General features: G+C 45.5%; 1 protein-coding gene across 3 annotated transcripts in view; it reads left to right on the top strand.

Annotated features, from left to right (window-relative positions):
• The window catches only part of cadm2b (cell adhesion molecule 2b), an 813462-nt gene that overhangs the window by 499409 nt on the left and 297137 nt on the right, over window positions 1–16916 (top strand). For all 3 annotated transcript variants that reach the window (XM_072585798.1, XM_072585799.1, XM_072585800.1), the window contains one exon: window positions 8464–8601. In XM_072585798.1, the coding sequence (XP_072441899.1) occupies window positions 8464–8601 (138 nt within the window). The remainder of the gene's footprint in view (window positions 1–8463; window positions 8602–16916) is intronic.

A 16916-nucleotide genomic window follows, 5' to 3' on the forward strand; every position in this document is an offset into this window, starting at 1 on the left:
TCAAAATTGGCCTTTTTCCACTTTAGAACTTCAACTTTTAGATCTGGTCTATCATTTTCCATCACTATTTTAAAACAAATAGAATTATGGTCGCTGGCCCCAAAGTGCTCCCCCACTGACACCTCAGTCACCTGCCCTGCCTTACTTCCCAAGAGTAGGTCAAGTTTTGCACCTTCTCTAGTAGGTACATCCACATACTGAATCTGAAAATTGTCTTGTACGCGCTTAAGAAATTCCTCTCCATCTAAACCTTTAACACTATGGCAGTCCCAGTCGATGTTTGGAAAGTTAAAATCCCCAACCATAATTACCCTATTATTCTTACAGATAACTGAGATCTCCTTACAAGTTTGTTTCTCAGTTTCCCTCTGACTATTAGGGGGTCTATAATACAATCCCATTAAGGTGATCATCCCTTCCTTATTTCTCAGTTCCACCCAAATAACTTCCCTGGATGTATTTCCGGGAATATCCTCCCTCAGCACAGCTGTAATGCTATCCCTTATCAAAAATGCCACTCCCCCTCCTCTTTTGCCTCCCTTTCTATCCTTCCTGGAGCATTTGTATCCTGGAACATGAAGCTGCCAGTCCTGCCCATCCCTGAGCCATGTTTCCGTAATTGCTATGATATCCCAGTCCCATGTTCCTAACCATGCCCTGAGTTCATCTGCCTTCCCTGTTAGGCCCCTTCCATTGAAATAAATGCAGTTTCATTTATTAGTCTGACCTTGTCCCTGCCTGCCCTGACTGTTTGACTCACCTCTTTTCTCAACTGTTCTCAGATTGATCTCTTTCCTCACTATCTCCCTGGGTCCGCCCCCCCCACCATACTAGTTTAAATCCTCCCAAGCAGTTCTCGCAAATTTCTCTGCCAGTATATTAGTTCCCTTCCAATTTAGGTGCAATCCGTCCTTCTTGTACAGTTCATGTCTACCCCAAAAGAGATTCCAATGATCCAAAAATGTGAATCCTTCTCCTATACACCAGCTCCTCAGCCATGCATTCATCTGCTCTATCCTCCTATTCCTGCCCTCACTAGCTCGTAGCACTGGGAGTAATTCAGATATTACTACTCTTGAGGACCTCCTTTTTACATTTCTGCCTAACTCTCTGTAATCTCCCTTCAGAATCTTGACCTTTTCCCGTCCTATGTCGTTGGTTCCAATGTGGACAATGACCTCGTGCTGGCCCCTCTCCCCCGTGAGAACATTCTGCACCCTCTCTGAGACATCCTTGATCGTGGCACTAGGGAAACAACACACCATTCTGCTTTATCTATGCTGGCCACAGAAACATCTGTCTTCTCAAACCTTCAGTTTGGAATCAGCCAAAAAAAGCTCTGATACCCTGCTTTAGGTAAATTATAAGATTGAATTGGCTACTGGTAAATGTAATTTACTTCGGTCTAGATTAAGGGACAGTGCACATCTAATGAAAACAAATTAAATGTGACATTCAATTGATACAGAAATATGTAAAATGTAATTATCCTGTGGCAAGAAAAAATGAAACAAACAGAAAGAGGGCTGTTTATTGAAAGGTGACAATTTGAAAAATAAATTATTTTACTACTTTAGTGAAACATACAGACAGATCCATCTTGTTAATTACACCTATCTCTGATACACGACTAAACACAGTCAATATCTAACAAATTACTGCTGAGGGAGTGACAGAGTGCTGGAAAAGCATGGCACAGTCCAGGATCAGATGGTTTCACACAAAGCTTCAACATGTTTCTGGCGTTCATACAGACTATTAACCAGTTTACCAGGGTCCCCACACAGAGAGTTAATCAGTTTACTGGGGTCCACATGGAGAGTCAACTGATTTACCAGGGTCCCCACACTATCTGTGAGGCTTAGTTACAGAGTCTAATCTTCTTTGGGATTATCTGTCACAAGGAGTATCATCTCAAGGTGAGGTTGACACTAACATTAGAAACCACTCCTTGGTCTGGGACAATAATGGAGAGTTCCCATTGGATAACAGTACAGGAAGAGGTGACCCATGCCCCTGCATACTCAAACCCTCATCCCTTCACATTCTTTGCAGTCCTCCTATTAAAAGGAAGTCCAGTTTCCTTTCATAGAATCATAGATTGGCACGTTAGGGAGAATGGCTATTTGCCCCCCGTGCCTCTTTAAGGGCAGATGTCTAAGTGTCAAGACCCTGATGGTTTCTGTATGCTGCCTCACTACACTGTCTTCCCCACCCAGCCCCAGAGTCTGGTCCAGTTAGTGACAGTGGTCAGGGTCAGGTCCAGCTGCTCAAGAACAGGGCGTTAAGTCAACTATAAATGAGCCAGAGAGGAGAGTAGGACCAAGGATTAAAAAGGAGACAGGGAGGACTGCAGATGCTGGAGATCAGAGTCGAGAGTGTGGTGCTGGAAAAGCACAGCAGGTCAGGCAGCAGGAAAATCAATGTTTCGGGCAGGAGCCCTTCATCAGGAATGAGGCTGGGAGCCTCCGGGCTGGAGAGATAAATGGGAGGGAGGTGGGGAGGGGGGAAGGTAGCTGAGAGTGCAATAGGTGGATGGAGGTGGGGGTAAAGGTGATAAGTCAGAGGGGAGGGTGGAGTTAGGGTAAAGGTGATTCTCCTGCTCCTTGGATGCTGCCTGACCTGCTGTGCTTTTCCAGCAACACATTTTTAGCTCTGATCTCCAGCATCCGCAGTCCTCATTTTCTCCTTGAAGGTGATATCCACCTATTGTACTCTCAACTACCTTTCCCCCAGCCCCCCCCGCCCTCACATTTATCCTTCCCCGTCCCCCCCTCCGAGGCTCCCAGCCTCATTCCTGATGAAGGGCTCTGGCCTGAAACATTGATTTTCCTGCTTCTCGAATGCTGCTGACCTGCTGTGCTTTTCCAGCACCACACTCCCAAGGATTAAAAAGGCCTAACTTTGAGATCATGTTCCTAAATTCCACTCCCTCCTGCCTCCAAAACAGCCTCTACCCTGGGAGAGCAATCCAGATCATTTCACTCCACAGCTCTGCTCCCACACACTTTCTCCTTCAAATTATCTTTCTCCGATTCTCTTTTGAAGATTCTCCTTGAATCTCCTTCTGGGCAGCAATCTCCACAAGAGCCCAAAATCTCCTCATCCTGATCGGGTTCGTCTTTCAGTTATCCTCAAACTCTTTTCTTGGAACATCAACTCTTCTGCCCTTGGAAAGAATGGAAACAACAGAAACCATGCCCACTAGAGCCCTTTCAGGATTTTGAACTCCTCTATCAAATCTCTTCTTATCTATCTCTGCTCTACGGAAAACAATTGCAGCTTTTCTGCTCTCTCCACAGTAACTGATCTCTCTCTTCCCAAATCCCATTCTGGTCAATTTCCCACACAGCCTCTCCAAGACCTTCTTCCTCTTGTGTGGTTCCAGGATTGAAGACACTACCCCAGCTGGGATGGAAGCTTTCACATCATTTTCTTGCTTTTGTATCCTCTCCATCAATTTACAACGCGCAGCTTGTCTTATTTTTACCACCTACTCAGCTTCTCCAGCCAAAGGCTTGTATATACACATCCCTGAAGCATTATGTTCCTGCATTCCCTTTACAACTGTACCACTTTATTTTTATTGCCTCTCCTCATTCTCCAAACTAAAAGAATGATTTTACACTTCTGTCCATTAAATCTCATCTTCCATCTGTGTCTATTTCACCAGTCTGTTGTCTGTCTTCCTGAAGTCTATCACTATATCAATCCATTTTGTTCAGCAGATTTCCATGTCCTATTGTTCTCCCAGCGTTGAGACTTTGCCCTCTCCACATAAGGCCAGGCCATTTCTACACATGGTTAATATTGGTTTGAAAATGCCAGAATCCTAAGGCAGACTCCTGGAAGATATTGGCCTGAACTTTTGTTTTCAAGGCATACAGATTGGAAAATTCCCTCAACCTTACACCCTACTCCCTCAACTGAACGAGGGTCTGTCTAGCTCTGCCTTCAAAATATTCAAGGATTCCGTTTCAAGCAGAGTTCCAAAGATTCAGAAAAAGTACTCTCCTCATCTCTGTTTTAAATGAGCAACCCTTGATCTTTAAACAGTGACCCTCCAGGTCTCAATTCTTCCAAAAGAGAATCCTTTCCACATCCCCTTGGTCAACTTCCCTCATGATCTGATATGTTTTTACAAGTCACTGCTTACCTCCCTAAACTCCAGGGGATACAAGCTGAGCCGATCCAAGATTTCCTCACAAGACAACCTGCCTGTTCTGGGTTTCAGTCCAGTAAACCTCTTCTGAACAACTTCCAACACATTGGCATCCTTCCTTAAATGTGATGCCCAGTCCTGTACACAGTACTGTACTGTACACAGTGCTCAAGGTGAGGTCCTACCACTGCCCTGTGTAACTGAAGTATGATGTGGAGGTGCCAGTGTTGGACTGGGGTGGACAAAGTGAAAAATCACACCACACCAAGTTATAGTCCAACAGGTTTATTTGGAAGCACTAGCTTTCAGAGCACTGCCCCTTCATCAGGTAGCTCCTGTTCCACAGCTACCTGAAGGTGCAGCACTCCGAAAGCTTGCACTTCCAAATAAACCTGTTGGACTAGAACTTGGTGTGGTGTGATTTTTCACTGAAGCACTACCTCCCTGCGCTTGGAGTCAGTCCAATTTACAAGAAACTATAATGTTCTGTGAGCTTTCCTGATTACTTGGTGTACCTGTCCTCTGGTGTTTTGTAATTCGTGCACAAGGACACACAGATCCTTCAGTATCTCAGAGCTCTGTAATAACTTTCTATTTAGATAATCTGCTTTTTTTATATTCCACCAGCTAAAATCAACAACATCCCACGTTGTACTCCATTTAGAATTTATTTTCCCAGTCATTTAATCTGTCAATATCCTTTTTAACCCCTTCGTGTCCTCCTCAGGCCTTACTTTTGTACCTATCTTTGTCTCATTATCTACGTTGGCATATACCTTCCATCCCTTCATCCAAGTCATTCATATCAATTACAAAAAAATGGAGATCCTCCACCAATCCGTGTAACACACCACTCACTATATCTTGCCAACCTGATCAGACCCATTTTCATTGGCTCTCTGCCCTCTGTCAGCCAGCTTTTATATTCTGTAATAACCTTTGATTAGTACAAGAGTCGAGAGGTCATGTTGCAGCTGTACAGGACATTAGTGAGGCCACTTCTGATATACTGCTTTCAATTCTGGGCACCCTGCTCTAGTCAAGATGTTGTGAAACTCGAGAGGGTTCAGAAAAGATTTATAAGAATGTTACCAGGGTTGGAGGGTTTGAGCATAGGGAGAGGCTGAATAGACTTGGGCTATTTTCTCTGGAGCGTTGGAGGCTGAGGAGTGACCTGATGGAGTTTTATAAAATCATGAGGGGCATGGAAAGCATAAACAGACGAAGACTCTTCCCTGGTGTGGGGGAGTCCAGAACTAGAGAGTAGAGGTTTAGGGTGAGAGGGGAAAGATTTAAGAGGTATTTGAGGAGCAGTGTTTTCACACAGAGGATGGGTGCATGTATAAGAACATAAAAACCAGGAGCAGGAGTTGGTCATCTGGCCCTTTGAGCCTGTTCTGTCATGACCTCAGCTCCACTTACTCACCCTCTCACTATAACCCTGAATTCCTTTACTGTTCAAAAGTCTATCTATGCCTTAAAGACATGCAACGAGGAAGCCCAACTCCTTCCCTCTGGGCAGGGACTTCCACAGATTCATAATCGTTCACGGTGGAGAAGATCTTCCTCAGCTCAGTCCTAGATCTGATCCCCCTGATTTTGAGACTATGCCCCCTAGTTCTAGTAAATTCTCTCGTGTGGCATGAGCTGCTGGAGGAAGTGGTGGAGGTGGGTTCAATTACAGCATTTAAAAGGCTTGTGGATGGGTATATGAATAGGAAGGGTCTCAAAGGAGTAGGTCAAATTGGGATATCTGGTCGGCGGGGGCAAGTTGGACCGAAGGGTCTGTTTCTGTGCTACACAACTCTATAATTTCCTACAACACTGACAAAGATCAGAAAACTTCTCACTACTTGGTCAGTCTTTATTCCCTCCTTCTGGTGTCTCCTGCAGCCCTGGCATCCTGTGCTGTTGAGCATGCTGACCTCTAACCCTGCATTCGTGGAAGCTCTGCATTGTGTTACATTCCCTCATAGCTCTGGAATAACATCTCACCCATCTCCACCCCACAATCTCACTCTTCTCCTCCACAGTGGGGGTAGATTCTGAATTTAGAAAGCTGCTGAAAAACTCATTGTGATCTTTTATTAAGTTGGTATATAAATGCACCATATTGTTGTTGTGGATTAAACAGTTCTTTATTACTTCTCAGTGATGTTAGTTTGTGACAATAGTGGCTCTGACATGACAGCATTTATTGTTCAGCTTGGAATAACCGCCTGGTGTGTACTCACACCTCTTTGCCAATGTCACAGTGTGTTTAAACGTCTCCCTACATCATTCCAGTAATGACACAGTCAGTCTGTGGGAGGAATTACAGGTAACGCCGAACCCAGGGCTGAACACCCCTCCTTTCCCTCACAGAGTGAGGGGCAGCATGGACCCTCTCATGCTCCCAGCGGCAACATTCAGTTTGTGGGGTGAAGGGATGAGGGTGAGGGGGTGGGTGGGGTGTGGGGGGAAATGGGTGGGGTGAGTGGGTGGGGGTGAGGGCAAGGGGTAGGGAGAGGGGTGGGGAGAGGGGTGTGTGTGAGAGGATGGGGAGAGGGGTTGGGGTGAGAGTGAGGGGGTGGGGAGAATAGGTGGGAATGAGGGTGGAGGTGAGGGGGTGGGGACGAGAGGTAGGGATAGGGAGTGGGGGTGAGGGGTGGGGAGAGGGGGTGAGGAGAGTGGGCAAGGGTGAGGGGTTGGGGGTGACAGGGTAGGGGTGAGGGAGTGGGGCGATGGGTGTGGGTGTGAGGGGTGCAGCTGAGGGGGTGGGGATGAGGGGTTTTCAGGACATGGAGTTGTGGGGAGGGCTCAGTTTGCATTTTTGTAGTGATGACAGTGTGAAGGACAGGATGATTGGGTCAGGAGATTCTGTTATGTATTCATCAGTGTCCAGGCCCTGGTTTGTAACTTGTTCCACGTCCCACACTGGGGTGCATGTAGCTTTCAGCATTCAAGCAACACCTCCTTTTTATTTAGTTTCTTTTGTCTATTCTGCAATTTTAATTAAAGGTGATAGCAGTTTGAAGGAAAGGCACTAATTCTCACTCAAGCAGCAGATTTTAAAAATTAAACCAACCCAACACCGTTTTAAACTACCAGCTGCACCTTCGAACACATAAACACTGAGGTATAAGCTGCAGCCGGTGTGTAAAACAGTTTTCCAATTAATTGGCTGCAAATCAAACTAATTAAACTCACTGCATCAACCATTTAGCCCATTGTGTCTGTACTGGCTTTTGTAAAAGTTGTCCCTTCAGTCCCACGCCCCCTGCAAATGGTTCACCTGAAATCTTTTTCCCAATGATTGCTGTTGTTTCACCATCATTTCAGGCAGCTCCATGCCATTACTTTAATTAACCCTTTCAGTTTTGTTTTGGTGCATCACTGGTGCAAGGGGAGAGTTAGATTCGATTCCCTGCAGTGTGGAAACAGGCCCTTCGGCCCAAAAGGTCCACACTGACCCTCTGAAGAGTAACCCACCCAGACCCATTAATGCACTTCACACTATGGGCAATTTAGCATGGCCAATTCACCCTAATCTGCACATCTTTGGACTGTGGGAGTAAACCGGAGGAAACCCCCACAGACATGGGGAGAATGTGCAAACTCCACACAGAGTGTCGCCCGAGGCTGGAATCGAACCTGGGTTCCTGGTGCTGTGAGGCAGCAGTGCTAACCACTGAGCCACCATGTCCTTAGATTAGATTAGATTACTTACAGTGTGGAAACAGGCCCTTCGGCCCAACAAGTCCACACCGCGCCCGCCGAAGCGTAACCCACCCATACCCCTACATCTACATCTACATCTACCCCTGACCTAACACTACGGGCAATTTAGCATGGCCAATTCACCTGACCTGCACATCTTTGGACTGTGGGAGGAAACCGGAGCACCCGGAGGAAACTCCACACAGTCAGTCGCCTGAGGCGGGAATTGAACCCGGATCTCCGGCGCTGCGAGGCAGCAGTGCTAACCACTGTGCCACCGTGCCGTCCTGCCTCTGTTGAAGCTGAGTCTCCTGGTTCAGAGGCAGGGACACCACCACATCACCACAAAACTCCTGTGATCCATTGCCAGGACCACAGTTCCAAATGACAATTTCCCAGCCTCATTGCTGTGACTGGCTCAGTGTGAATGGAAATGAAACTTCACTGAATGGGTTGGAACTTGTACTCGCAGACCCAGAGACCAGTGACATCACCATGACCCTAGCACCTCTCTTACTGCAGCTGCTGGTGTTCACTTGTTAGTACACAGGGTTGTTAACAGCTTTGCTAGAGTATAATAGGACTCTTTGATTCTCTTGCAGGAGTTCCTCAGACCCCTGTAATAAGTGGTTTTAAAGGACCAGTTAATGAAGGAGACTTAGTGGATCTGACGTGTACCACAGTTGGTAGTAAACCAGCTGCTAATATCCGATGGTTCAAGGGTGATAAAGAGATTCAAGGTAAGTGTTTATCAGTACAGTGATAAACTGTGAAATGTGGATACTGGGTTGGACAGGTCTCCCAGTTGTCCATTTGTGAGGGTGTGGGGTTCACACAGGCTGTCACGTTGCCATTCGATGTGCTGGAGGGGACAACAGCAGGATCTCTAACTCTGACTGACCCCCGAGATAGACCAGCATTCAGGAAGCCACTGGCATTGTGTCACTCAACAGGCCCAGTCTTGTAGTAGTGGTGAGCGGGTGATACCAAACTGTCCAATACCATTAGAGCACAAACTAGGCTCTTTCCAGCTGGCTCTGCTGGAAGGGATTAAGAGTGCGGTGAGTGAATCACCTGTTCTCCATTTAATTGTGTTTTGGATTCCACCTTCCCCTCTCCCCTCCTCTTCACCAGTATCCCTCAATTCTGCACCACCTACTGAGACAGAGTTCCAAAGTTTCACAACCCTCTGAGAGATAAAAGTTCTCCTCATCTCTGTCCTGAAAACACAATCCTGAATTTTACAACAGTAGCCCCTGATTCCACAAGAGGGGACATCTTTCCCACATCCCCCTTGTGAGGACCATTCAGAATCTGACACCCTTTGATCAGGTCTCCCCTCACTCTCTAAACTCCAATGGGAACAGGCCCCGGTCTGTCCAACCTTCCCTCATCAACAACCCACTCCATCCAGGATCAACCCAAGAAACCTCCTCTCAACCATCTCCACTGAAGTTTACATCCTTATGGATCCTATTGTCAAGACAGGCTGTTGTCATGATAACCAGAGTGCCTGATGGGCTATTGTCATGGTAACTGGAGGTGTTTGATGGCTGTTGTCATAGTAACTGGAGTGCCTGATGGACTGTTGCCATAGTAACTGGTGTACTGCAAAATGCATTGTATTAAATTTAGTTTCCATTTAATAACTGATTGCAGTAAAATGGGAAGCAGAAAGTTTAATTCAGTTCTTTAAAAATAATTCTCTGGGTTATGAAAAATATGTTGTTTCCCTACTCTCCCAGGGGTAATGCAAATATTGAAAAATCAATATCTAGCAATAAAATCAACCCACACTGAAAACCAAGGCACTTGAATTGAGTGAGAAGGGTTATCTGGAGACATCCATTTTCTTCCATTCCCTGAACATCCCAGTAACAGGAGTTTAATTCGACCCATTACTGCTGAAGATTGACAAAACAATCACACCCGTTATCATTGAGATCGGTCTCAGGCTCAACCTGTCTCCGGGCTGAAGGTCAGACAGCCACTGAGGGACTTTTCAAAGGTGTTAGCAGAATTCCAGAGTCACAGTAAAATCCTCCCAGCCCCTGGACAACATGGGCTTTGGGGAGAGATCACAGAAACTAGGGTGAGCTGTTCAGGTGTTGATGTTGAGACCATAAGTCCCATTTTCCATCAAAGGATTAGAACATTGGATTAAGACTGAACAGCAACAGCCTATTAACACAGATTCACGCACGTTAACAGTCTCCTTATTCCATAATCTCACTTCATTTATTTGCATGTGCCCATTCTCCCAGCTACCGGATAGAAACTAGATGCAAGAATTCATGACATGAAAGTACGAGCAGGTACCTGGTGACACCAGCCGGCCCCTTACTGTCCCAGAGCTCTGTCTTGAACACCAGGCACCAACATCTCCGGGTACACTCAACGGACAGCGACGCTACACACCCCACATCCACATACCTTGGCATTTGATACGCACCAGCCTCAACACATCATCATGGCATGTCTCTGAGCCCCTGGCCGTGTGGATCTGTGCTGTAATGCTGCACCCTGGGACACACCAACACCTCCCATTGCAACACTCTGACAGGGGAGAGTCTGGGGGCAGGGATGGACACCCAGCTCACGGATTAGAGCAGGGAACATCTCGAGGCTACTGACTCACACTGTTAGTGTTGTCCCTTTGTGTCCCCTTCAGTGCTCACTTTGTCCTTGCTTTACCTTCTGCTGCATTGCCCACTCAGCTGCACCATCCAAGCTCTCAGTCCTGCTGTTGAGCCTTGCTGTTCCGTGCAGACACAAAACCAAGTAACTTATCATACCAGTCACCAGTCACCAGTCAAGGGGGTGGACATGTCAGTGTATAGCGCTGTGCTGTGTCAATCTCACACCTACACCATGTACCAGCAGCTTTCACAGCTAAGACACTGCAAGCAAATGTCCCCACTTCCCAATTCCAGGATTCTCCCAGCACAGAGGGAGGCCATTGAGTCTACACTGACTCTTAAAATGAGCACCATGACCTAATACCGATCACCTGCATTTTCCCCAAGACCTTACACAATTTGCCTTCCAAATAACTCTCCTGTTTGCTACAATTGACCCTGCCTCCACCACATTTCCAGAACATTCCTGATCCTAGCTACTCGCTGTGTGAAAACATTCCTTTCTCACATCACCCTCATTTGCACATCACCTTAAATCAATTCCCTCTCGTTCCTTTTCTTTTTACGGGTAGGAACAGCTTCTCCCTTGCTACTCTGTCTAGCCTGAACATGAATTTGAGAACCTCTACTTGGTCTCCTGCTCACCCTTTCCCCTCCAGGGAGAACAGACTCATTTCTTCAATTGATCCTCCTCATTGAAGGTCCTCATCCCTGAACTGTTCTTGTAAGTTGCTTCCCCACTCTCCCCATCATCTTCCCATCTCTTTTACAATGTGGTGATGGGAAATAGCCTGTCAGTCCTGCTACACTCAATCACTGGGATCATTCAATCTCAGTGCAGGAGCTTGGGCAGTTTCAGACACTCACTCAGAGCAGTCAGAGTCTGGGGCTCCAGCTCACTGCAGGCCTGGAATGGACCATGATCAGTCCTGCAGATCAGGCATGGGGGGCCTACAGGGACATCAGTCAGACAGGGCACAGTGTCCAAGCTGGTCAGTGGAATGTATTCCAAAGTGTAAGTCTGCTTATTCAACCACAATAGGCATCACAGTCTGATCCCACCCTCACAGACACAGCTGGAGACATTAGGCTATAGGGATTTCTCCCCTGGGTCAGGGTTCCTGCCCCAGTCACTGTCCAGTTGACCATTTCACAGTGACCTGACTAAAAAGACTCTGTTAAAAAGCCAATCAGTGGAACAGAGTGTGTCAGAACTCCCAGAGTCTGCAAACTCCCAGCAAAAGCTGAAAGAGACATTTTCTGACAAGTTTGATTTAACTGCCACTCAAACTGTGCCTTAAAAACAAAATAAATGATGTTGTTCTTCTCATTTACTTCCTGCTAAACCATTTCCTCCAGTAAAATGCCAGATTCCATCTGGGGCTCAGTCACCAACAGGCACAGTGTCTCTCACATGCCCACACACACCCCCTGAGGGTAGACAATAGCCGAGTGGTATTATCAAACCAGAGACCCAGGTAGTGTTCTGGGGACTTGGGTTCAAGTCCTGGCACAGCAGATGGTGGAATTTGCATCCAATAATAATCTGGGAATAAGAGTCTAATGGAGTCATAGAGATGTACAACACAGAAACAGACCTTCAGTTCAATTTGTCCATGCATACCCGATATTCCAAACTGATTTAGTCCCATTTGCCAGCATTTGGCCCATATCCCACCAAACCCTTCCTATCCAATGCCTTTTAAATGATGTAACATTGTCTATTGACAGAAAAACCATCAGGTTCATTAATGACCTTTAGGGAGAGGAATCTGTCATCCTCATCTGTCCTGGCCTACATGTGACTCTGGACCCACAACAATGGTTGTCTCTAAACCATCCTCTGGGTAATTACGATTGGACAATAAAAGCTGCCCTAGCCAGAGACACCTGCATCCCTTGAACTAATTTTTAAAAACTCGCACACAGTCTCTCTCTCTCTCTCTCACACACACACTTGCATACACATGCACACACATCTAGACATGTCCACACAAACACAGACACAAACTCACAGACACACATGCTCTTGGATACACAGTGTATGTGCAGATGCACTTAGACAGACATATGGTCACAAACACACATACTCTAGACACACACACGTACACATAGCTGCACAGACATCACAGACACACCCAATGATGCACACACAGATAGACCCACTCTCTCAGATGCACACATACAATCTCATGCACACTTGCACTTACAGTGTACACAGACACAAGTGTTCACATGTGCTTACCTGGTCACATTCACACCTGACCGCAGATTTGGAACAGCCTGGTATATGTGTCATACACACATTGTGGTGCATTCAGAAATCTAATCCCATTTCTTGTCCAGATTCTACTAAATAGAAAACCCAAACAAAAATACATTGAATTTCTTCCAACTGCTTGGTCTGTCACCTACATCTTGATGCTAATGATGGGACTATTTTGGCTGCTTTTGGAATTGGATGACAGCAGGATCAGCATTGAGTTTGTTCATGAGCTGAGCTGTATGATTCTCAGATACTCCAGAGTGAGGAGTGCTGTCACTGACTACGGTGCTGTCGATTAGCAGAAAGTGATGATGATTTCTAAATTGTTAAAGGTTATTCTGTTAACAGCCGGTGAGCTTAGCAGCTGACAGCAGTAAATGCTTGAATCCGATTGTGCAGAATCTTGAGAGGCTGAACTGGGGAAACATTTTCCACACGCTGACAGACCAGCTGTTACAGTTGCTGCACCTTCCGGGAATGTTTTATTATAACTCAACTTTCCAGCTTTTGCGGTTTTCCTTTTCACCTGAAAAACTCCTCAAAGTGCAAACTGGGGGCTGGCAGGTTGGACTGATGTGAATTTCACTGATGTGAAATAACTGTTAAAAACCACACATCACCAGGTTATAGTCCAACAGGTTTAATTTAGCTTTCGGAGCGATGCTCCTTCATCAGGTGATTGTAAGGTGACAACCACCTGATGGAGGAGCGTTGCTCCGAAAGCTAGTGTGCTTCCAATTAAACCTGTTGGACTATAACCTGGTGTTGTGTGATTTTTAACTTTGTACACCCCAGTCCAACACCGGCATCTTCGAATTGTGAAATAACTGGAGTTATTCCAGCTGTTTCTGTGTAGCTAGTGACTGGTACAGCCAAGCTCTCTATCACTGCCTCCAACTCTGGTTAGCCTTGTCCCTTCTGTATCATAGCAACTTCAAACTCAACAGCCCCAGATCCCAGCGCACACTTCCTTTCGGTTCCCAGTTAACCCATACCTCAGTTTGAAAACATCCCACGTTCTTCTCAATGTCTACACCCTCCTTATCTCTACAATCTCCTCCAGCACCCTAGCCCTTCCAGGGTTAGTCCTTGTTATAGTTAACCCTGGATGGTCAGTCTTGGTTATAGTTGTTCCTGTGTGGTTAGTCTTGGTTATAGTTAATACTTTGTGGTTAGTCCTGGTTGTGTTGGTCTCTTGTTGTGAATGCGTTTGCTGAAGGGGTCTCCGTTAACCTTTCTGCTGGGTTTAATATTTATTTGCTGATGCTGGTTCTGTATATTCTTGTTGCAAATGGTAACAGAATAATGACATATGCATTCCTCCCCTTCCATCAATGTGGTCTCTTGTTTGACTGAACCTGACTCCTTCCTATTTCTGCAGCTTCCCTGTCAATTCTTCTCCTGTGATAGGTTTATTCAGCATTTCCTGTTTGCAGTGTCACCTCCAGCACACTGAGTTATTCCTGACCCCATTGTGTGAAGGCACTGGGTTCAAATTCGGCTCCATATTTCTTTCATCAACCAGATCAGAGATGTTATGGTACTCCTCTGGAACAGGTAGGATTTAAATCCAGGTCTTCCAGCTCAGAGGCAAGGACACTACCATGGCATCACAACAGGCATAAATTAATTGTCCCCCCATTAATACAGAACTCATTGTTATCAGCCCTCATCGAAACAGGTTTCTTAAAAACCATCAAGCAAACTCCATTCCTCAGTGATTTGTAATCTCATCCATTTCAACAATCTATAAGATTATTTAATTTCGTTATCGAATCATAAAGTTAGTTCCTGCTAATTGTGTTTGTTGAACTATTTATGGTCTCGAAAGTCTGTTTTCTATTTGTTTATCACTCACAACAAGAGACCAACTAACCACAAAGGATTAACTATAACCAAGACTAACCACACAGGACCAACTATAACTATGACTAACCACACAGGACACAGGACCAACTATAACTATTAATCTCTGTAAATCTTTCTATCTCCCCTTCCATTCTATGCAATGTCTCTACCTCGCAGGCTAAATCTATATAGAAAATGATTTAAGTTTGAACTCCTGAGGAGTAATATATTTTAAATTGATGTTACTTCACAATGAATGCTACAGACACCGACACTGTAAAATCCCCTGTTATTTTTAGTTGGTCTCACTAACTAATCTCAATCTGGGTTGGGGAAAACAGCAAGGAACATCTGCAGCTGCATTCCAGTAACAGTGAGTGAAATCCTCTCTCTGCTGTACAAGACTACACAAGGAGTCCATTCAGTCTCTGAAAGAGCGATCCAATTAGTTTTGCTTCCCCATTGTTCATGGGATGTGGTCATCACTGGCTAGGCTGTTTGCCCATTCCCATTGGCTAGAGAGTTGCATAGTTCTATCCTCAAAGGGCATTATTGAGTCAGCCGGGATTTTTTGCCAATGTCTACATGGTCATCATCCATTTACATTATTTTTTGATAAATATCATATTTTTTTTGAATTCAAATTCCACCAACTGCCATGATGAGATTTGAATTCATGATACCCCCCCCCCCCCCCCCCTCAGATGATTAGCCTGATGCCCTAAGTGATTAGCCCAGGGATGTTACCACCACACCACAACACTGCCTCCCCTGTGCTGTGCTGTCCTGATCTTTCACCACTACCCCACTTACAATGTTTAGTCAAACTCCTTTTGAAAGTTCTGATTGAATCTTCTTCCACTGACCCAACAGGCAGCACATTCCGAATCACAACAACTCACTGCGTCATTGTCTTTCTCCTCAACTCCCCCTTTTTGTAATTACCTAAAATCCCTGCCTCTGGTTACTGTCGTCTCTCTCTGGTTACTGTCGTCTCTCTCTCTCTGGTTACTGCCGTCTCTCTCTGGTTACTGCCGTCTCTCTGGTTACTGTCGTCTCTCTCTGGTTACTGTCGTCTCTCTCTCTCTGGTTACTGTCGTCTCTCTCTCTCTGGTTACTGTCGTCTCTCTCTGGTTACTGTCGTCTCTGCCATGAAACAGTTTCTCCTCTTTTAATCTCTCAAAACCCCTCTAAATTTTGAATAGTTCAATTCAATGTTCCCCTAATGTTCTTTGATCCAAGGAGAACAATCCCAGCTTCTCCTGTCTCTTCCCACTCACGACCTTATCCCCAACCCCAGGCAGGGGCACCACCCTCTTCAACCCCTTGATAATCTTCCAAAAGTGTGGTGCCCAGAATTGAACACAATCTCCCAGCTGGACTCTAACCAGCAGCTGGGAAAATGTTTGTGTAGCTGTGTGTTAATGTCACTGGACTTTGAACCACAGCCCCCGGTTAACGTTAGAGATATGGGTTCAAATCTCACTATGTCCGTTAGTGAAATTTAATTCCATAAAAAGCAGGAATCAAAATATTGTCAGCAGCTGTGAGAGAGAAGCAGAGTTAACATTTCAATTCTGCTATGTCTCTCTGTCAGAACACAATCTTATAGCAACTGTGTAACCCCTTTTGGTTGTGGGGCAAATCCATCTGGTTTATTAATGTCCTTTAGGGAAGGAAACTGCCATCCTCACCTGCTCTGGCCTACATGTGACTCCAGACCCACAGCAACGTGTTTCACTCTCAACTGGGATTAAGGATGGACAGTAAATGCTGGTCTAGCTATAGGTGCCCATATCCCACAAGAATGCTAACTGTCAGCTCTCATTCATGAATGCCAGCTTGGCACTTGTTTTAATGGAATAATAATCCAGGGAATGGGAGTCCAATTGTCACCATCATAGCAAACTTTAAAAATGTGGAAATACAAATGGCGAATCAGTAAAGTAGCCTTGACAATTGTGGTAAAATCTCTTGGTGTTCCCTAGCATCCTTTAGGGAATTGAGAATCCAGTTCCATGTGTGGACTATGTGGTTTACATTGAATTTCCATCTGGAATGGCAATAGCAGGACATTCAGAGATTTGTATCACCTGACACAAATAATATCCACACACTTCAGCAGTTCAACAAGTGTCATCACCATTTTCTTAAGGGAACAATGGGTGGGTAAGGAATGCCAATTCGACACACAAAGCTTGAGAGCAAGTCACTGAATGGGGTTGGATTGTGTAATGAGAGAGATTTTGTGATTTACTCAGTGCTGGCTCATTTTGTCCTGTCTGTTTTCCATTCTTTCAAC

Source organism: Chiloscyllium punctatum, chromosome 15 (genome assembly GCF_047496795.1).
Source record: "Chiloscyllium punctatum isolate Juve2018m chromosome 15, sChiPun1.3, whole genome shotgun sequence".
In the NCBI taxonomy this organism is placed as follows: domain Eukaryota; kingdom Metazoa; phylum Chordata; class Chondrichthyes; order Orectolobiformes; family Hemiscylliidae; genus Chiloscyllium; species Chiloscyllium punctatum.